The 21,356-nt window shown below is 51.0% G+C and overlaps 2 protein-coding genes across 2 annotated transcripts in view; one reads left to right on the plus strand and one right to left on the minus strand.

Annotated features, from left to right (window-relative positions):
• The window catches only part of LOC8052808 (ATP-dependent translocase ABCB1), a 107,865-nt gene that overhangs the window by 30,102 nt on the left and 56,407 nt on the right, over positions 1-21,356 (plus strand). Inside the window, exons 3-4 of the mRNA XM_029975472.4 lie at positions 15,871-15,919; positions 20,827-21,150. Of these exons, the coding sequence (XP_029831332.2) occupies positions 15,871-15,919; positions 20,827-21,150 (373 nt within the window). The remainder of the gene's footprint in view (positions 1-15,870; positions 15,920-20,826; positions 21,151-21,356) is intronic.
• On the minus strand, positions 571-4,701 carry LOC120840336 (DNA (cytosine-5)-methyltransferase PliMCI-like). The gene is given in 2 exon segments (XM_040210817.3): positions 571-3,314; positions 3,317-4,701. Coding segments are annotated over 2 exon segments (3,660 nt in total). The 5' UTR covers positions 4,629-4,701; the 3' UTR covers positions 571-966.

A 21,356-nucleotide genomic window follows, 5' to 3' on the forward strand; every position in this document is an offset into this window, starting at 1 on the left:
AGACCAACTTCACTGGTTCTCCATCTTCACGTGAAGTGGATGGGCTGGACAATTTTTGTTTTGTTTTCCATGAGTGACATTTGCGCCAATATTCTAAGTTTCTGAAAATTCAGTAGGCACCCAGTTTAGACCGGAACAAATGTAGACATCAACTCAGAACAAAAAGCTCGAGATTAAAGCCCTTCGTGGTCGTGATAAGGAACAAATTTGAATAGACTTCCTAGTCTTTCGTCTATGCAATTGTGCCAGCTTGAGGATACTACAATCTTCCGTCGGCGCACGACATGAAAGCGCCGACGGAAGAGTGCGCAACCTGTCGAGACGTGCGCGCGCTGGGGGAAGTTTTGAGGAAGTTATTCGTGGCTCTACAGCATATAGGTAGGTAGGAAGCCTCTTGGTTGAGTGCTCTTGTCGCAGCGTGTTCGTGTTGTGCGTTCTGGAGGCACTACAATTGAACACGTAAGAGTGCTGAAGTTAATGCTTTACAAAGGGCAAGTTACAAATGAAGCATCCAAAACTGGACTGATGCACGAAGAAAATAATTAAATCGGGCGATTATTTTATGTAACATTTATTCACGATAAAAAATTTCCAAAAGTTTGTTTCACAGCCTGTCAAGCTGGACTTGCATAAAACAGTGAATATTCTAAACATTTGGACCTTCACTCCCCAAAGTTATAAATCCAAGGTGAAAAATGTGTCACTCCATAGTGGTACTCGAAGGGGAAAACGCTCATGCTCAACAAACGGCAATGTAAAATAGGCCTGGGAAATACCCTTACTACATCTTCCCACGCTTGTCGTTGATACAAGAACACTGCGCTAAAAAAATGTATGTATATAGAAACATTTCCTTTTTTTTTTTAGCAGGCACGCAAACAAAGCACAATCAAGTCTTTGTGAATACTGCTGGGTGCAGTATTCACAGAGCTTGTACTGCTGGGCGCAGCACAAACATTAAAAGGCTCAATTGTGGTTGCAAAATTCTAAAGATTCTCCGCCGCAAAATCGATCAATGCAAAATGATGGGTCCCAGAGTCGTCCTCGAGGGCAGGTGGGATTCTTGGATGCGGCGACGAAGTTCAGCCGTCCTGCAGGCCGCTGTGCGAGGCACTTCAAAATCTCGCGGCCAATGGCACGAGCGAGCAGCGGCGGCACCGCGTTGCCCACTTGTCGGTGTCTGTCCAAGATGGTGCCGAAGAACCGGTATGTGTCCGGAAAGCCCTGGGAACGTGCGCACTCGCGCACGCTGACGACCTGGTGCTGCTCGGGGTGGAGCACCCGGCCCTGCTTGCCCATCGGCTCTGGATTTGTAATGGTTGTGCTGAAGAAGCCATTCCAACCCAGCCGCCCGTAGAGCCCTGCCCAATGGTTGTGCCGGTTACCCGTGTGCGGCAGGCACCAGGGGACCAGGGTGTTGTCCTGGCGGCAGACGGGGTCGCACGGCGCGTCCTTCGAACAGGGACACACGCCGCGAAGCGCCCCCGTCGAAGACTTGCCGTTCTTGCGGTCGTGGTGCGTGTAGCGCAGCTTCTTGGTTAAGGTCAACCCGTCCGAGAGTAGCACCACTGCGTTGGGCAGGTCACGCCAGTCAGAGCCCGGCGCCAGCGGGATGTGGCGCATCCGGGCCTCGACCAGGGGCGCCATATCCTCACAGATGTGGTCCCGAAGCACGGCACCGCCGCCCCGGAGCGTCCGCTGGAACGGGGTGAGCGCCTCCGCGCCGTAGGGAATCTCCTCACGCTTGGCACCGTTGCGTATCTCTGGGAGGTCCAGCATGGCGTCCTGGACGGTGAGGGTCCGGAGCGGCGCGGACAAGGACCACTTGCAGTTGGAGAGGTATTTGCGGTCGTCCACCACCACGGAGAGCTGGCAGGCGCGGGACGCGAAGACGTGCTTCGGCTCTGGGTAAAGGGGTAGCTTCTCGCCGGGTGCGGCCGCCAGAATGATGGCCCTCCTTCGCGTCTCCGGCACTCCATAGTTGCCGGCCTGGAGGATTCCAAAGATGCACTGGTAGCCCATGCTGATGAGGCAGCGCAGGGCCAGCTTGAGCACCATGCTGCGCTTGAACGAGACGAAGTTGCGGACATTCTCCAGGACGAAGAATCGTGGCCGGCAGTACTCGCAGCTCAGGTAGGACGCGATGAGGGAGTTCTTGAAGGGAGAGTATTGCCTCGAGTTGAAGCGGTTCATGCCGCTAAACCCCTGGCATGGCGGCCCCCCGCAGATCTCCACGTCCCCCTTCTGCGGCAGGGTCTGACCCCGCTCGTTGACGCTCTCCGTGTCCATGACGAGGCGCAGCAGGCGATTGCAGTCATCCGTGAAGACGGTCGCGTCCGGGAAGTTGAGCCGGAAGGCGTTGGCGGCCGGTTCCTCGCACTCGATGGCCCAGCAGGTTTCGCTCACGCCGGACCGGTGGAAGCCCTCGGACAGGCCGCCGCAGCCGGCAAAGACGTCGAGGCCACGGAGCTCCTGCCGCAGGACAAAGTACTCCTCGGGATCCTCGACGTTGGCCGCCTTCTGGGAGCTCTTGCCCTTGCCGAGGCAGCCCATCATGCGGGCCTTCGAAGACGGCTCTGTAAACGTCTTCGTTCTGCCGTCGTATGCCTCGCTGAAGTAGAAGCGGTGCGGGCCCTTCTGCAGGTAGTCGTCTGTGTCCCGCGCGAGGTTCTCCCCGTAAATGACGTTGCACTTCCCGCGCACCTGATTCAGGTCCACCAGAGCCTCTTCCTCCGAGTAGTACAGGAAGTTCAGGTCGGCTTCGGGCTTGGGCGCGTGCGTGTTCTCGGATCTATAGAACTTCTTGACCAGCAGCTTGAACCGCTCGGGGCTGCCGGAGGCGTCGCCGCTCCCAGACTTCCCCCGGATCGAAAGGATCTTGCCGATCCTGAAGGGCTCCGGAATGTTCACATTGGAGCCCTTGACATACTCTGTGCGCTTGCGGTACTGCTCCGTGTAGATGTCCTCGTTGACATCCCCCTTCCTGGAGGACATGCCCGTCTTGGGGGCGGCCATTCTAAGGCCGAACTGGAAAGCGTCCGGGGCCAGGTAGACGCACGTGCTCCCCGACGGAGAAGGTGTAGAGGCGACGCTGGCGTAGCACCGCCGGCCGTTCTCCTCCTCGACCACCTCCCCGGGGATCGCCGTCTCGCGCTTGTGCCGGGCCTCGGCCTTCTGGCAGGAAACGCAGGTGTGGGCCATCTCGCAGCCCCCCGGTGGCACCAGCTCGGGCGGATCCACGAAGCGGGCTTGCTGGGGCTCGTACTCCTTCTGGTAGAAGGCGCGGCCGTCGTCCTCGTCCCCGAGCACACTCTAATACGGAAACTGCCGCCGCGGCTGAACCAGTCCTTGGACACGCCCTTGCGCACGACGCTGCAGACGTCGCTCACCGTGCCCAGGCTCTGATGCTCGCACTCGCTCACCGGGAACAGCTCCCGGGGGTCAGAGGTCTCGCCGAGGACCGGGTCCGAGCCACGCCAGAACCAGTGGGCGTGGAACATCTTCTCGCCCGAAGGGTTCTTGGAGAGGTAGACCACCCGGGCGACGTACAGGGGCGTTCCGACGTCAGTAGGGGTCACCAGGACGAAGTCGCCCCAGCGCAGCTCCTGGCCGTTCACGATGGCCCGGCCGAAGTAGGCCTTCTTGTCGTGCGACGCGACGGGATTGTTGTCGGTCCAGCGCACGTCGCTGGAGCCCTTGCGACGGGTGCTCTTGCGGCCGCCATCGGCCTCCACCTGGCTCGCCTTGCGGTCCATGGCGTCCTCCATCTCCCCTGTGTCCCCGTCGTCCTCCTCGGCCTCCTGGAAGACCTTGTTGAGGCAGCGTCGCTCCTCGCAGCACTGCTTGAGCCGGCCGCTGCCGCCGAACTTGACCTGGTCGCGGCACGCCTCGCACTTGCCGCAGTCCGGCAGCTGGGAGGCATCGCACACGCCGCACCGCTTGTGCCGGGGCGCGCCGGCGGCCTTGTCGTCGATCTGCTCCCCGAAGAGCACCTCGAACACATCCCGGTCGAGCGGTGTGGTCGTGGTCAGCGTACCGACGGGCTTCTTGCGAGCCGCGTCGCGCTGGTCGCACCGCGTGGCCCTGCGCTGACCCAGCGTGACCCCGGCCAGCTTGACCAGGCTGCGCAGGCACGGGGTCGCGATCAGCGTCGTCTCGTCGTCGTCCGCGGTCACGTCCAAGCTCTGCACCTGGTCAACCACGAACTGCGCGTTGCGCAGGAGCATGTCCTCGGTGTACTTGCCGATCCCCTGCGGCGTCAGCTCCAGCTTGTTGAGCAGGTCCTCGTACGTGGAATTGGGGTCCCTGACCACGGTCTCGATGACCAATATGATGACCGCATATTGCTCGCTCGGCGCCATCAGCACGCAGTCGGCGTACGGGGTCGTGAAGCCCACCATGGCGCTCTCGCCGCCGTCGAAGCCCGCTGTCCACCAGGTGCCGATCGGGCCCAGCGCCTTGGTGCCGATGCCGCCGTCGGCCGACGGGTCCTCCGCGTAGATGGGCTTCACGTAGCCGCTGAAGTACAGCTCCACGTTGCGCTCGATGAGGCCGCTGTCGAGCGGGCACAAGTGCGTGTGCTTGTCGTACACGCAGAACTGCGTCACCTTGTGCTGCGGCGTGTCCATCACGCCGTCACCGCCGTCGTCTGCCTCGTTGAACACGCTCAGCTTGGGGTCTGTGAGTGCCAGGAACTCGTCGACGGCGTCCGGCGTGTCGCCCTCGAACAGCCGGATCTCAGAGGCGTCCAGCACTTGCCGGCACGCACTGCACCGCGTATACGTCACGGCGGGCTTGTCGTCGTCGATGGTCGCAGGGGCCTCACTCTTGGGACGCTTGGACATCTAATAATAATAATAATAATAATAATAATCTTTATTTGCACAGACAGGTGTTTTCCTGGGGGCGTGCGAGGCGAAACAGAAAGGCGGAAGCCCGTACGCTGGTGCGTCTGTTGGCCCAACCCCAGGAAACGAAAACAAAGTTCAACATAACAAACAAAAAAACACACAATACTAAAAAAAAAAAAAAATAATATTAACAATAATAAAAGGGGGGGGGGGGGGGTGTTACGCAATCGGTCGCATTTACGAGGCCCTAGCACGGCCCGAGTGTCCTCAGAGGGCGTCCAAACCGAAATCGCGAAGCGCGCGCGACTTCCATCGCCGCGACGGGGGGCCCTGCCAGGAGGGAGAGACCGAGAAAGGCCCAACACCTTGGGAGGGCGAGCCAGGTCCCGATCCCAATCACCTCCCCCCCGCGACAGGACCCCCCATCACGGCAACAGTCGAGAGCAACGCGCGTCCCGCAATCCCGGCCCGAACGCAACTTCCCCACACAATCAATTCCGCGCCCGCGAAAAGGCTCGGCACAGAAGCGCGGATCCCGCCCGGTCTTCTGGGATGGGGAAGCGCACATCCAGGGGCGCCGAGAGGAAGGCCTCGATCGCAGCTGGAAGAAACGTGCGGCTATGGCGAACTGTGCGAGCCCGTAGCTGCTCGGGTTGTCCGGACCGCTTACTAATGCGGAGGACCGAGTTGAGATAAGTGTTCTCTAGTGAACCGTCCAGGAGGCGGCACAACAGTCTCACACGCGCAACGACCCGTCGATGGTCTAATGTCTGCCAGCTGAGGCGCCTCAGTCGATCCTCATAGGTCTGGGGGGTGACCAGCGTCCGGTCCGTCCGCGACAGGAGAGTTCGTGTTGTGCGACGCTGGACCCCCTCCAGACGCTGAGAGAGGTGGGCTTGGTAGGGGCTCCAGATGGAAGCGCAGTATTCTAAACGCGGGAGCACCAGAGCGGTATAGAGGATCCGAAAGGCCTCCGGACCGCAGGAGCGCGACACCCTTGTGACGAACCCGAGGGTTCGACGTGCCTTTGCCACGATGTTGGAAATATGTAAGGTAAAATCCAAAGTAGGTGCAAGGGTCACCCCCAGAATTTGAAGGTGTGTGGCGACGGACACAGGAGTGCCAGAGAAAGAATAGCAAGGGGGGTCAACACTCTTCTTCTTACTGAAGCGCATAGCAGCACTTTTGGTGAAACTAAGTCGTAGATAGTTGGCAGCAGACCAGTCTGCAATCAGGGAGATGTGGTCTTGAAGGCGGGAGCTAGAAGAAGGGTGGTTCAAACGGGACAAAATGGTTGTGTCGTCGGCGTATTGGATAAGCAGGGTGTTCTCCGTCTTCGGCATGTCATTAACATACACTGAGAAAAGAGTGGGTCCCAGCACAGAGCCTTGTGGCACACCCGAGGAAATGGTGAAGTCCTCAGACGAAGACCCGTGGAACACCACCTTGTGAGAGCGACCAATAAGGAAGCGAGCTATCCAACGTAGCAGGGAGCCGTGTACACCAACCCCTGCGAGCTTCTGGAGAAGAAGGTGATGGTCCAGCGTGTCAAACGCATTGCTATAGTCTAGTTGGATGAGGTCCGTGGAAGTGTGGTCGTCCAGCGCATCGCTTATGTAGTGCGTGATGGTGGCCAGGGCAGTTTCGCAACTTCTTCCTGGCCTAAATCCATGCTGCGACGAGGAGAGTATGTTGCTGGCGGACAGATAATCTAGAAGGGTACGATTTAGCATCCGCTCAAAAGTTCTGCACAGGATCGAAGTGACTGGGACTGGCCGATACGATGAGACGTCATTCACAGGCTTGCCTTTCCCTTTGTGGATAGGCGTCACCAAGGCCCGCTTCCAGAGGTCTGGAACAGCAGCCGTGTCCAGGAAAGACTGGAATATTGATAACAAAGATGGGGATACCCGCGGGCAGAGCAGCCTGAGGAATGCCGGTGGGAAGTTGTCAGGGCCTGGTGAGAGCGAGGGCTTAATTTGTCGAAAAGCTTAATGAAGGTGCTCGAGTGACAGAGTTATGTCGGGCATCAGGAGGCTAGGGCATGGCGTGTAGGGATGTCGCGAACCACCCTTGGTTCGATTTCGAAAGGTTTCGATATTTGCGAAGCGAACGGAGGTTCGATTTCGAAAAATTTCGATATTTTCGTACCGACCAAGGTTCGATTTCGAAAAATTCGCAACTTTTGTCCACAGCGGAGTTTCGAAATCGAAGATTTCGAAGCTTTTACGGTTTCTAAAATTTCGAATTCGAATATTTCGAATATTTTTTTACTTCAGGTTCGATAAATTCGAAGATTTCGAAATTCTTTGTAAAAAAAAATTCGAAAACTTCGAACGCTTCGAATTTTTATAGACATGAAGTTCGAACAATTCGAAGATTTCGAATTTCTTTTGGCATAAAGTTCGAAAAGTTCGAAAGTTTCGATTCTCTTTTAACGCTAAATTAAAAAAAAAAAAAAAAAAACTTCGAAGATTTTGAATTTTTTTTTTAATCCAAGTTTTCAAAGTTTGAAGTCCGATTTTCAAGTTTTTCTACAGTTTCAGTTTCAAATAACGTTTTCACGACTCACTTGTTTTCACAAAATCAAGTTTAGAAAAGTTAGGGTGTGATATCTAGATTCTGCGAAGTTGGTAAGGCAATTAAATGAGACGACGAGTGTCCCGGACGTGCTAGAATATTTGCCAGTGCAGAATTGTGACCGCCAGCCCCGGAAGGGAGGGGGGGGGGGGGGGGGGGGGCCGGGTCTTTATCACGCAGTAATGATTGCACGAACACACTGTTTTACAAGACTCATCCAGTTCGAAACGGCCAGGGGCGAGCAGGAGGTTGAGGATCAGAAAAACCTTGAAGCGACCAGGCAAACTAGCTCGCCACCCCTTGCACGCTGGTAGTAGTCCGATCCGGTGAAGTTTATAATTGTCCTGGAGGTTTATTTTTTGGGACGGAGGAATCGCCTCGCAAAAAGAACAAAAGCCGACACAACTCGAGGTCGAGGAGCGTTCTACCATACAAGTGGCGTCGGAAGAGGAAAAACGGGGGGAAAGAGGGTAGCGGGGGGGGGGGGGGGGGGGGGGGGGGGGGGGCTTCAGCCTTTTTTTCCCCCTTGCAGGTATTTCGGACTGTTAAAGAAAACAATACGGAGAAAGAGGGCGTGGTCGAGCTTATTTTAATCTGAAATTATTTATGCATATGTATAGCTACTGTCGCTCTTCACTGCATAAAAGGTTGCGTAGATGGTCACTGTTAGAAACTCGTTGTTAGAAGGCACTGCTCGTCACATGCTTAGTGGTTCGGAAGTTCAAAGCTGTCTTTTCGACCTAAACACCTGTGCCGACAGTAACAAAAAAAAAAAAAAAAAAAAGAATAAATGCGGGAATAAAATGCAGGAAAGAAAAAAACTATCAAGAATTCGTCGGAAGTGTTCTATTCTTGCATATTCAGAGGTTCAGAACTTCGAAACAAGTTTCTTTTACCAAAATGCGTACAGGCTAAAAGAAACACGTCCCAAAAACGTGAAGCGAAAAAAAAAGAAAGTTTTCTTTTAATGACGTGCTGAACTTGAACACTACTAGAAATCTTCTGCAATGAGTTAATTTATTCCTTAACGTGAAAAAACAATAAATATATTATTTTGTATTCTGCAGATGGCAATGATATGTACTGTCTGTGGTGTTAATTTAAATGCGATACCTCAAACAACTTAGACGAAAATAAATATCAAGTTTAGGTCATAATTGCATGCAGATACATGTTTGGACATTTCTTCGAAACTCACGTTGAATAACAATAATCACATCTTAAGACGGCACTTACCTAGGCTATACATAGATCATTCTTAAAAAAGTATAACATATCTACCATAAATAGCTCCGGCTGCAGCGTGCTTCAAATGTGGCACAAACGATAATCGTCAAAAACCCGTCGTCCGTCCTCGCCCCTTCGGGGATTTATTTCTTTAAACCTAAGCATGCCAGAACATTGAAATAAATGACATTGTCTTTCGTAAGGAACGCAGCACCGCGTGTAAAAGTTCGAGAAAAAAAAATTACGAATGTACCCCACTACTTGAAATCAAATGAAACCATCCGCCGGTCTTTCGAAGTTCGACGAACGTCGAACTTTTACCCTAAAAGTTCGAAGTTCGTCGAACTTCTGACTTTTCAGAATTCGAAAGTTCGAAACTTTTCGAATCTTCTTGATAAATAAGTTCGAAAGTTCGAAATTCATCGAAATTTTTGGTCAGTCAAGTTCGAAAGTTCGACAAGCATCGAACCTTGCAGCGCAATAAGTTCGAAAGTTCGAAAAAGATCGAATTTTTTAGCGTAATAAGTTCGACGGTTCGAAAAGCGTCGAACTTCTTAGCTTAACAAGTTCGAAAATTCGACCTCTGTCGAATTTTACGATATAGACAATTCGAAAAATCGAAATCTTTCGAACCTTTCGAACCGCTTGATTCGATCATCGAAACTTCGATTCGAAAAAAGTTCGCGGCATCCCTAATGGCGTGTTCTCTTCAATGTTTTGCACGAGGCGGTCAATGTCTGGTGTGGGCTCAGCAGCGTTGAAAACACCGGCGAAGTGCTGGGCGAACGACTGTGCAATATCCCGTGGGGATGTGAGAGGGACGTTGTTGTTCACGAAGGTTGGCTTGTTGCTACTGGTCTGTAACCTGCTCATGTACGACCAGAACAGCTTTGGGTCCTCCCTGGCCTTGAGTGCGACGCTGCGGGCGCTGAGCCTCGCTGGTCGCGTTTGCGCTTGGCCGGTGCCTTCGTCTTGACCGCTGCTTTGTCGTCGTCGTCGTCGTCGCACAGGGTAGCCTCCCAACCCCTCGCGAGGTCCGACGGCTTGCTCGTAGGCATCTCGTCGTCCGACGAGCCGGGATTCTTGTGTCTGTTCTGCTTTACCTTGACGGCGCTCACGGGCGTCGAGCTCAAGGTCTTTGTCTTTTTTGAGTTTGCGATTTCCGGGTAGCTCGGTACTCGACGAAAGCGAAGGTGTGAGGCGGCCACCAGATAGCACGGGAAAAAACACGAGAACGGTTTTCCGCGCAAAGTTGAGCAGAAGTACTGCTGGCTAGACCTGTGCGCCGCCGCGCCGCGCCGCCGCCGCCGCCTGTTTTGCTCCCGCCGCCCTGCGCCGCCGCCGGAGTCCCCAGAGCCAGCACGCCGCCGCCGCCGCCGCACAATAAATCCGGCGCGCCGCCGGCGCCACCATCTTTTTTTTTTTTTTTTTTTTTTTTTTTTTTTTGGGGGGGGGGGGGGGGGGGTATTGGTGTTTTCTTTTTTTGCTTCTGTATGAGTTTTACTTACTATATTATGCATAAAAATGAATAGATTTTTTGCCTTTCATTTTTACTCCTGTAAATATATCAATAAATGTAGAAGTTACATAAAAAACGGAGACACGGAACGATAAAAAAACGGACAAAACAACAAGTCTCAAACACCGTTCGTTGTTTATTTGAACAACGAACGTTGTTACAGATACCTCGAAACCCTCACCACCAAACAAGAAACACCTACTCTTCACTAGGTCACCGAGAGCCGGACACTCAGACAGAACCCATATCATTCATGATTCAGACATATCTAAATGATTCACACCAATCAGTCACCCTGATGACCTCCCTTGAGGGCTGACCAGCCACATGCAATAATAGGAAACTCCAGCTCCAGCACAGCCCTTACAATTTTTAGAAAACAGACACAAAAAACGCCTCACGTCACTGTTTAGTGCCAAGGACGGTGTGCTTACTAAATTACCAGAGGTCAAAATACGAATGGTCTCCCTCAGAACTCTCCTACCATTGCTGATTGTTGGGCGAGTTGGTATTGTGCGTGAGAAAACATGATTGCGCTTTAAGGCTTAGACAGAGGAAGATACTGTCAACTGATTTAATCCAAGAGCCTCAGTGTAGATACACACTGCGTCACCGCACCACATCTCAACCAATCCGTGGTCCCGCCGCGGACCGCAAATACACTATCTCTTTTTCTGCAAAGTCGATTGAAACCACGCATGACTGCAGGTGCAAACCATTATTTGCTTCTTCCACTGTTCTCGCTAGGCACAAAGATAAGACTGTTAGAGAGATAACTGAGGCGGACGCCATCAATAGTTCCGGCACGTGTTGTGCATGTGTTTTTTTCTGGCACCCCTGAGGACCACCCGAAAAGGAGGTTAACCTTTCTAATTTGTGCTGAGCTTTGAAAACTAAATTTACACCGAACCTCTTTGCCACTGATATAAAGTTACGAGAGATTCCAATTAAGGTAGTAAGGCACACACACAGCATTCTTTACAACCGGTTTTTTCCACAGGAGCCGGATTGAACGTACGTTCCTTACACCTTCAGCACAACTGTATAGTCAGTTACAGGTTAAGAAGGTAGCGGCAAATGCCCCTCAAAGGGAATCAGATATCCCTCCGCCACCTCCGCATCCAATAGCGTCCCACCGTTTCCGTGACGTCGCGGCCAACGCGCGAGGCAGGTCTTGCCTTTCTGTACATATTTGCTTTATCTTTCGACTTTGACTTAGCATTGTGGAAGCCACGAGAGGGAGATTAGAGTTCTCCCCCACCGACGGAAACAAATACGACTTTCGGGGATTAGCTTCCCCCCGATGGATACAAAGGCTGTTTTCAGGGGCTCGGTTCCCTCTCCGATGAATACAAAGGTCGCTTTCTGAAAAAGTGGGATCGGAGACAAGTGGACATCCATTGAAGCGGAACAAGGAGCGCTTCCAGTGAACTCTTCTTTCGACCGCGGAGAGATTTAAAACGGGCGCATCACAGTTGTGGGAGGAGCTTCTCCTACCTTCTTGACTTGTAACCGACTATAACAATCCCATCCTGGTGTAATTGTTAAAATGGTTGTGAACGAAAATTGAGCTTGGTAGAAGGTATTGTCTGTTTTTATCTAGAAATGCCTGACAGAAGTGGAGCAACAGTCCATTGTCACTCAAAAACTCTGAGTAATTGATTGAAATATTGAATCCACATCATGGGAGAAGGTGCGATGTGACAACTGTAGACATCAAGGACTTATGTTACTTTATGGATAAGTCGGAGCTGTTAATAAGGGTCAGGAGGTGGTGTGATGATAATCTAGTGAAGTTGCAGTCTGCCACTGGGATAGTTTTATCAGCATTCTGGAGTTTCATTTAGAGTCCACTGCCGTAGACTTTGATGGTTCTCTTTTTATTCAAAAACAGGGTGTGCGTATCGGGTCGGGAATTGCTTCAGTGTTGTCCGAGATTTTTCTTTTTTTTTTTATTTTTTTAAACGAGACTTATGTACACGTTGACACGGTTGTGCGGTCCTTGTTGATTGGACTGCAGAACCCTGCCATCGCAGCAGTCGAATTGAGTACTTATAGACCTACTGTTGCACACGGAAAAGGGCCTGTGCTGGAGGTACGGCAAGGAATCAGCCAAGCCTCTGCTGGCAGCGTCTATGTTGGCAGCTGACAGCTGTCACTTGAAAATAGTTAAGAGTGGTGTAAGTGCGTCTGCGATAAATAACGCCTGTAAAGAATCCCGTATGTTTTGGGTTGGTGAGGCAGTTGAGTTGCAAAAGATGCGTCGTCTGGAAGCGGGCCATCACCACGATGTAATTGTTAGAGTTGTGCTCAAGGTGCTGAAGGTTTAATCCGGCTCCTGTGAAAAAACCGGTTGTGAAGAATGGTGTGGGTGTGCCTTACTGCCATGGAATCTCTCATAACTTTATATCAGTGGCAAATAGGTTCGGTGTAAATTTAGTTTTCAAAGCTCAGCACAAATTAGAAAGGTCAACCCCCTTTCTGGTGGTATTCAGGGGCTCCAGAAAAAAACATAAGAAACCAAATGTAACTTTTCAGGCAGGAGTGGTGTACGGGACCCTCTCATTTCGTCGAAACTCGTTTCGTGGAATTACGTATTGCAGACAACTTTTCATGGGCACACGTTTCACGGACACACGTTTTGTCGACACGATCGTTTCATTAAGCGAATTGAACGCTGTAGGGAGTCTAGGGACATCTCGTCACGCGTGTATCATTAGTAAGGGTTCTGATGGAGTTGCCTGTTATCGCATGTGGCTGGTCAGTCATCAAGCGGGGTCGTCTGGGTGGCAGGTTGGTGTGACCATGAATCATTTGGATCTGTCTGAGTGTCCGGCTTTCAGTGACGTATACACTCTAAAAAAAGGGTGTATTCTTACACCTTTTGTCTTCTATAAGACACCCAACACTTCAGACGTCGATCTGACGGTACTAACTTTCACGAGAGGCTTGATAGCCGTGTGGTACAACTTATTAACATAGCTAATGTACGTGTTACTGACTACAAAAAAGATAATCGAGGTTTTCTTAGCCCTAGTGCAAAACCTCAGTGCTTTCTTTCTGTGGTTTTTGATACGTACTTTAGCTATTTCAGAAGTTATATCGCTCCGTTATCAAGCCCCTTCTTAAATGTATGGCCGTCTGTGCGCTGTGCGTCAAACTAAAGTTTTGGGGTGCGTTATATGGGACAAAAGGGTGTATGGTGATACCCTTTTTTTAAAAGTTCTTTTTTGGTGGTGAGGAGCGTTCCTTGTTCAAATAAGCTACATCCGTTTTTTCAAGAAAAAAGGAAGTTTCGAGCATTTATTTATTTATTTATTAAAGTACCCTCAGGGCCCGAAGGCATTACAAAGGGGGAGAGCACATACACGAAACAAAGATGTTCGTATACGCGACGCAAAGTCTTACGAGATTTGGTTGTCGAAGAAAGAAGCAATGATTTTGGCGCTGGAACGTGTACGTCTTGATAACACATATAGTGGAATCCAGCTACATATATCTTAATTCTCCAGATAAAGGTGGAAATTAGTAGTGGTTCGCAAGGAGTCGGACTCTTTTTACTAGAGTTCTTGACGTGAAAACGGGTATAAAAGCTGTGTTTGAGACTTGTTGTCTAGTGCGTTATTTTTATCGTTTCGTGTCTCCCGTTAGTATGGAAGTTCTTCACCAGCTCGCCTGTGTTGTTAAAGTGCTATAACGGACTGAACGGTTTTGTAGACCGTAAAACGGTTTAATGAAAACTTTGTGAAATAATTTGATAAGAGGGCTATATTCGCGTCCGTTTTCAGGCTTCTTTCAAACGTATTTTATTTTGATCCACACGCCTGGCTTGTTCGTGTCACGTCGTGTTTCTAGGGGTCCTTCTTTCTCGTTTCCACGCCGGGATCCAGCATCGGGGGTCGAAGTCGAGCTCCCATCCGGTCGAGTAGGGGAGGCTCTCCTTACGGGTCTTTCCCGCCAGCGTGTTTGCTTACACTCCCGAGCTCAAAATCCTTGCGCCCTCGCACATTTTGTTAATGTTGTCATGATCCTCTGTTATGCGTCTAGCCATCGTGGAGGGCGGCGTCGGCGTGATGCGCTTGTAATCGGAGGATCTGCTGCGGTGCAAGGCGAGTTGGTTGAAATCGACGTCAATCGCTGCAGGTTGTTCGTGAAAAAAAAAAAAAAAAAAGAGCTATCGTGCGGCAGCTTGGCGGCAATCCGGTGTGCCTTGTGGGGTAAACCTGGAAATGGTGTAGGTTTGATTGTTCACGTTGGTGATGACTTAAGTGTTCGTGGAAAAGCAGGCCAAGTTTCGAGGTAGGAAGGCCGTTCGTGTACCATACCCTGTCCCTGACGCTGTATGGAGCTGGTCGATATTTTGCATCGTAGGAACGCTTCATGCCGTAAGCGTGGTTCGCGTTTGCAGCGTCGCAGTTCGCGCGGACGTCACCGACCTCGTCGGGAAGCGAGGAAAATTCCATTGGTCGACGTGGGACAAAGTTGAACAGGAGTTCGAACGGTGATTTCTGGAGTCTGGCGTACGGCTGCTGGTTTACTCGAAAGCTGGTTGCCTGGAGATAATCGCTCCAATGGTCGATGTCGCCGTTGACTTTCTTTCGCGCAGACATGGAAGGATTTTTCCGTTGGCGCGTTCGACAAAGCCGTTAGCTTCGGGAGCCAAGGTACTGTTAGGGATGCTCTGAATGTGCCTGTCGGCGAAGTACCGCGAAGCCGAACGAGAGGTTAGGACCCTGTCGTTGTCGGTGATGACGGCTTGCGGCGTACCGAATGAGTACGAGTTCTATAAATCGAAGGACGTGCTCGGTCGACTTGTTAGGCACGGGGCGTGCGACAAGCGCGTGGTGAGGCGGAACGCGGTGATAAAATGCCTGTTGCCGTCGGTCCTCGTCTTGCGGAGGATCTTGCGCCGCGGCTGCCAGCCGGCGACATATTCTTTTACAAACGAGAATAAACAAGACGCCGAAGTACCTGATTCTTCTAACGGACGCACTCTTCACAGCGAAGGCAATGTCCATACCTCTCCAGAAATAAAATAAAATAAAAAGGTGTGTTCCTTCCTTCTAATGGTATTTGCATCTTGCTTTCCAAATTCAAACGACTCCTTTCTCTCTCCCCCTCACTCTCTAATTTACACCCCCTCCCCCATCCCCCCACCCCTCCCCCAACCCTCCCCTCCCTCTTCCGCGCCACGCCGCCGCCGATCCGTTGATCCCCGCGCCGTCAACACGCCGCCGCCGGAGGTACAAACACCGGCGCGCCGCCGCCGGCGATCTCTGACCGGCGCACAGGTCTACTGCTGGCGCCGCCAGCGCCGCCTGGTACAACGGTACAACTGGTACAACGACGGCCCGACGTTGCCGACGCGACGACGCGACGGTAATGTTTGAATCCTCATTGTATCTCCACCGATAAAACCAGAAAGCGCCGCCGTCTGCTCCTTGTTCCACGTATCTTCGTAGCTTTTTTACGCGCCACTGGTATTAAACACGCTCTTCTCACAAACTTTGGACTGAGTGCCTTCGCGTCGTCATAGCAACAACGCGGTGCGCTTTTGTGACGCGCGGCAGTCGTTCCGACGTGGTTCCGACGCCGTCGACCGTCGACGCCTACGCCTACGGTGCCTACGGCATGCGCGCGTGGGCGGGTTCGTGGAGCGCGTTCCTCAAACCTGCTGTTATTTCTCGTTTGCAGAAGCGCTGAAAAATTGCCGCAGTACAAGAAGGTTCCTTATTGGAAACTGGTAAGTTTGTAACTTGCGAGGCGCGGTAAGTGAAAAGGCTTTTTCGCTTATGCGCCTCGTAGTACCGTACCGTAGTGTACCGTACCGCTTTGTTTTGGGGTCTCGAGCAAGTACTACATGGTGCTTTCAGTTTGCAGAGCCGCTCTTTTCGCGTGTGCTTCCTATGATATGCGCATAAAAAGTGAATGCAATTTCCCCTTTTCAGTTCCTTAGCTGGTACATGATTTCCAAGTGAACAAAATCCAAAAAACGCAACATAAAAAAAAGAAAACGTAAACATGCAAAAAAAAAAAAAAGTACGGAGATGATGGACGAAAAAGGGACGAACGACTCTACTCTTTCTTCAAACGTTGACAGGCTTCATACCTAAAATTCGACCCCCCCCCCCCCCCCCCTCTTCCAAAAAAAAGTTGCAAGTAATGTATGTGTTACACTTTTACAATGCTATATTTCAGTATATAGACTAGATGTTGCGATGGTTTTGTAAATATGCCCATTATGTAGGGAGGAAAGAGACTGCAGATTTTTCACGCATACTATTTATCATTAATGAGCTGCAGTGACATGCACGGAATTCATACTTCATACCCGAAAACATTTGTGAAGCTTTTGTTTACAATTTCTCACCTGCCTAGTTGCATAGTTACGAAGAGGGAAACAGCGCCAGAAGTATGGGGGACAAAGAACGGGGAACACACAGACCGAGTGCTGACTGACAACTGTTTTTTTTCTCAGGAAAACCATCTACCGGCATAGGCATAAAAACACAGACAAACATACATCGGACCATCGCCTAAGGGCACGTGTCACAGCTCTTCAAGAGCTGTGACACGTGCCCTCAGTCTGTGTGTTCCTTGTTCTTTGTCCTCCATACTTTAGGCGCTGTTTCCCTCTTTGTAACTATGCATAACCAACTCGCCCAATTTTCAACAGCACCTAGTTGCATATGTGTTGTTGTAACCATGCAATGTACAACTTCAATTTCATACTGAAAAGTGACCCCTTAGCCGGCTTTATCAAAATGGGCTAAAACCAGAACATCCCGAACTGTAGCTGTCCTCACTTAACCTCCTCAGACCTGAGAGAAAAGTACCAAAGAAAAAAACATGAAACTCATTTAATATGTCAAGAGTGGTATTGGTATACATTTGCCCAGAAAGAAAAAACATTCATTTCACATGCAAGGGAGAAAAACGTTGTGCCCAAGTGGGTACCTCAGGTCTTGGAAGTATGAAAATCGCGAAAACAATTCCTGTTTTGCAAGCAAAAAAATAGGGCGCATTTTGTGCACCGGATGCGGCTTTTTCCGGTACAGCCGGGATTTCTGCATCTCATCTGCGACTTGCAGGGTACGTGCTCAGGAAAATGTCCGTACATGTCGAAGCGGACCTCATCGACCGGAAGTGGAACTACCTTCCGCTGTTTTCTGGCTGGGGGAGCGGACTCACTTTCTTCATCTGACTCCAGAGCATCTTCCTCTCCATCAGCTTGAACTTTCGGACATGAACGAATCAGCGCTTCGGCGATCCTACTCTTGAACTCGAAAAGGTCCAAAGTGTCTTTCCTTGCAACGCCACAACGCTTGCAGTCACTCCGATATTCTATCCATGAGTTTATCGTCGCCAGGTCCAGAAAGTGAGCAAAAACCCTAATGGTCCACTTTTTTGTACGTATTTTGGTCCTGTAATAGGAGACCTATCTGTCAGTTAGATCCACACCGCCCATGCCCGTGTTGTAGGCCTTGACGCATGCTGGCTGAGGTATTTCAACCTTTTTTCCTTCTTCTTTGGACCACCTTTTGCATTTTCCTTCCGGCGAAATACCGAGCGCAGCCGAAAGCAGGGTGACTCCTTTTTTGTCCTTCCATTTTGTAATGCAGACCTTATCGTCGTTGCGAACAACGCAACATGAGTCGCCCCGCGCCATTTCTTTGTCGCTCGGCAGCTTTGCTGGTGCTCCTCCTGTTCTGTTGGACATAACTGTGCCGGTCAAGTAAATGTTCCTTTCGATGAGAAAGTCTGCTAGCTTCAGACCTGTAAAGAATCGGTCTGTGAACACTTGGACGGGTTGTTCGGTCGGGACTGTTTCAAGAAGGCGCTTTACGACTGCACCACCAAGTCCAAGTTCCTTCAGGTCATGATCGGGAACGGTTCCTTTCCCCGTGTAAATCACAAAGTCAAGTACAAGCCCCTCAGTTGTGGCCAGGACAAAGTTCTTCAAGCCAACGGGGTTTGGCTTACTGGGGACATACTGACGAGCAGGACACCGTCCACTGAAGGGTATCATCTGCTCGTCGATGGAGAGCTTTTCCGGGCGAGGAAGCTCAAGACAAGCCTTTCGGAAGCACTCGAAAATAGGCTCTGCTCGAAACAACTTGTTTTGCGATTGGGCTTCCGTGATTGCTGTCACATCGACGAAGTGCAACATACTACGCAGCTCGAAAAATCGGTCGCGCACCATGTTCTCGGTGACAAGCGGCACTGCCAACGTACTAGACCAATACAGCCTAGCCCTCGGAAGTCCAAAAAGACTCATGATCATGTGAATTCCGGCCAGTTTCTGCAACTCCAATGAAGTTGTCTTCACTGATCTGTGAGCTCGCACTTGGACAGAGTAGAGGTTCGTCTGATCTGCGCATAACTTCCAGAAACTCTCTGGAAAATACTTCTTGAAATAGTTGAATGCTGAACTGGGGGCGTTCGAGTGGACTTCAGGCAAAACTGGCGAATCCGCGAAGCGGGCTGGGAAGCTGAAAACAAGGCGTTATTGTTAGATTCAAACAGAAAACACAGTTTTAGTCTGATTCTTACTCTTTGACTTTCCACAAAGGATCACGCCTTTTGTCTTTTTCTTGGCCCTTGCTTCGTGGGACTTCTGTGTCAGTGTCACCACTATCAGTTTCATCGTCACTGCTGTCGTGGAAATAGTCCACGGTGTCTTCGTCGTCCGACACATCTACATCACTCTGATTGAGTAGTTGCTCTATTTCTTCATCCGTTAGAAATTTTTCTGAAAAAAAAATAAAATCGGGTGAAGCAAGTTTGCGTAGTTTCGACATCCAATACATTTTTTCGACGCCGAGTCGTGACCTGGGGTACCCAACTGGGTACTTCAATAATGAATCGAAGATATCTCAAATAATAAAGTGCTTAAAGTGCTACAGTTTGCTGTGAGATTGGACATTCTTGTTATGAAGCGATGTCAACACAAAGAAACAAAATTTTACGCGCGATTGTGAAGGTACAGTCGGGAGCAAAAGTTTGCGGGGCACGGGAGCGCGTGCCGAAATGCATCGCCGCGCCGTCCGACGGCGCGCCGCCGCATTAAAGAGACGCGCTTTGCGCATGCGCGCCTTTCGTGTTCGCATTCATGTCTCTTTCGCTCGTTTCTTTACGACGCACTCCTGATAACAGGAGTCGGCGCCAGGGGCGCCAGTTAGTGCTTCACTAGCTGTCATGCTGCGCGTCTGCTTCAGCCGCCGCGCTTTGTCACGGAGCTCGCGTAGGGAAGGGGGGAGGGGGTTAACCAGGCGCTCCGTCACCCAGCGCGGCTGCTGTGGCGGCTGAAGAGGACGCCAGGCATGACAGCCAGCGAAACGGCAACTTGCGCCCCTGGCGCCGACTCCGGTTATCAGGAGTGAGTCGGACAGAAACGAGCGAAAGAGACATGACTGCCATCACGAAGGGCGCGCATGCGCAAAGCGCGGCTTTTTAATGCGGCGGCGCGCCGTTGCACGGCGTGGCGATGCATTTCGGCACGCGCTCCGGTGCCCCGCAAACTTTTGCTCCCGACTGTACGATGACTTTAACTTACCCGCCCGGCGACGCACGTTTTCGCTGCTGGAGCCCGCCATATCTTCACGTCCTGACAAGTTTGAGCGCGGCCAACTCGTGGCATCTAGCGGCAGTTTTGAGAACTGATTAGTACCCAAACGGGTGCGTTCGGTTTCGTGTCTATACTATTTAATATAAGTTGACGGCGCATGCTTTCCAAATGTACCCGTTTGGGGACCCAGGGATTGAGGAGGTTAAAAAAGTGTAAGTTTTACGGCAAGAAACCTTTATCCGCAGCATTGTGCTGTGCTGACCGGAAATGCAGCCCTCACTCGACTGTCCACGATACTGCTTCTTTTTCGGAGAATGCTTATCTCCCTTATATGCCCCATTACGCGAAACTCCGGCGGCGGCGGTGGCGGCGTGACCAAGCGATGGTACCAAAATGGCCGACAACACAAAAAGTAAAAACACGTCAAAAATGCTCGGATTGACGTTAAATTTCTCAGGAAGGTTCCTATAAACAAAGTAAATTAATGACTTTGAAAAGAAAATTTGGTACATTTCGGTCTAGGCGGGAATCACACCCGGGCCTCTGGGGTGAGAGACGAGCAAGCTTCTCAATCGCCACGGCGGCTCCACGGTCCTGGCTGACTGAAGGTGCCTGTGCGTCCATCATTGCACTTTGGCCAACGTATATGCAAACACGCACACCGAAACATCAGGAAGAGCTTTAATGCATGTCAAAAACGTCAATCGAAAACATTTCATAAATCCTGAAAACATGGAACCCTATCTGTGACTTCCCGAGAATGCGGCTGTTCCAACTCTTTGTCTAAATATTTCGCAATTTTTTTGCTTATATGTATATGTAACGGCTGCTCATTACGTTTGGCACCAAGAAGTGTCGCGCTGTATTTGAATTTTTGAGGTTTGATCGCCCATAAACTGCGATACAGTGTTAATCATAGTGCATCCAATGTTGGTAGATGAACTCATTTGTTTGTTTCTGCTATTAATGTGCTCCTTTTCATAGTATGCCACTCGTATTGTATTCCTTACGGGAAATGATAGTATCCCTAAATAAATAAACGGACGCATTTCACTTGGCCGACTCGACGCGATGTCTCGCAGTTCCGCTATGCCACGGCCCAAGACGTCTTCCTGGTGGTGCTGGGCGTTCTGTTTGCGGTCATCCATGGGGCAGGGTGGCCCCTGCTGGCCATCGTCTTCGGTCACATGACCAACGCCTTCATCCACCAGAAGCAGGCGGGTTTCTCCGAGTGGACCGCCAACGGGACGGCACCGGCCGCGGCGCTGGACGACGCGGCGTCGCGCCAAGGACCAGGGTCCATCTTCGACCCCGTCTCGGTCCTGGACTACAACGTGGACATGAACAGATTCGCGCTCACCTACGTCATCATTGCGGCCACCGTCTTCATCGCCTCGTTCGTGCACGTGAGTCGTTTGGTGTTTTTAGACACCCGTTTCCTCTCTATTTGGTGTGTATATGCAATGACTAAAAACTACACACTTGCTACTGCTTACTACCATCTGCCTTAAAATCTCCTACAGAACACACTGGCGCCATCTATCGGGTAGGGGCAGTTCCATATATTTCCTCCTTTTTGTGCATCATTCTTTCTTTCTTGGCTCAAAAATCT

Source organism: Ixodes scapularis, unplaced genomic scaffold (genome assembly GCF_016920785.2).
Source record: "Ixodes scapularis isolate PalLabHiFi unplaced genomic scaffold, ASM1692078v2 PGA_scaffold1__304_contigs__length_218370807, whole genome shotgun sequence".
NCBI classification, from domain to species: Eukaryota; Metazoa; Arthropoda; class Arachnida; order Ixodida; family Ixodidae; genus Ixodes; species Ixodes scapularis.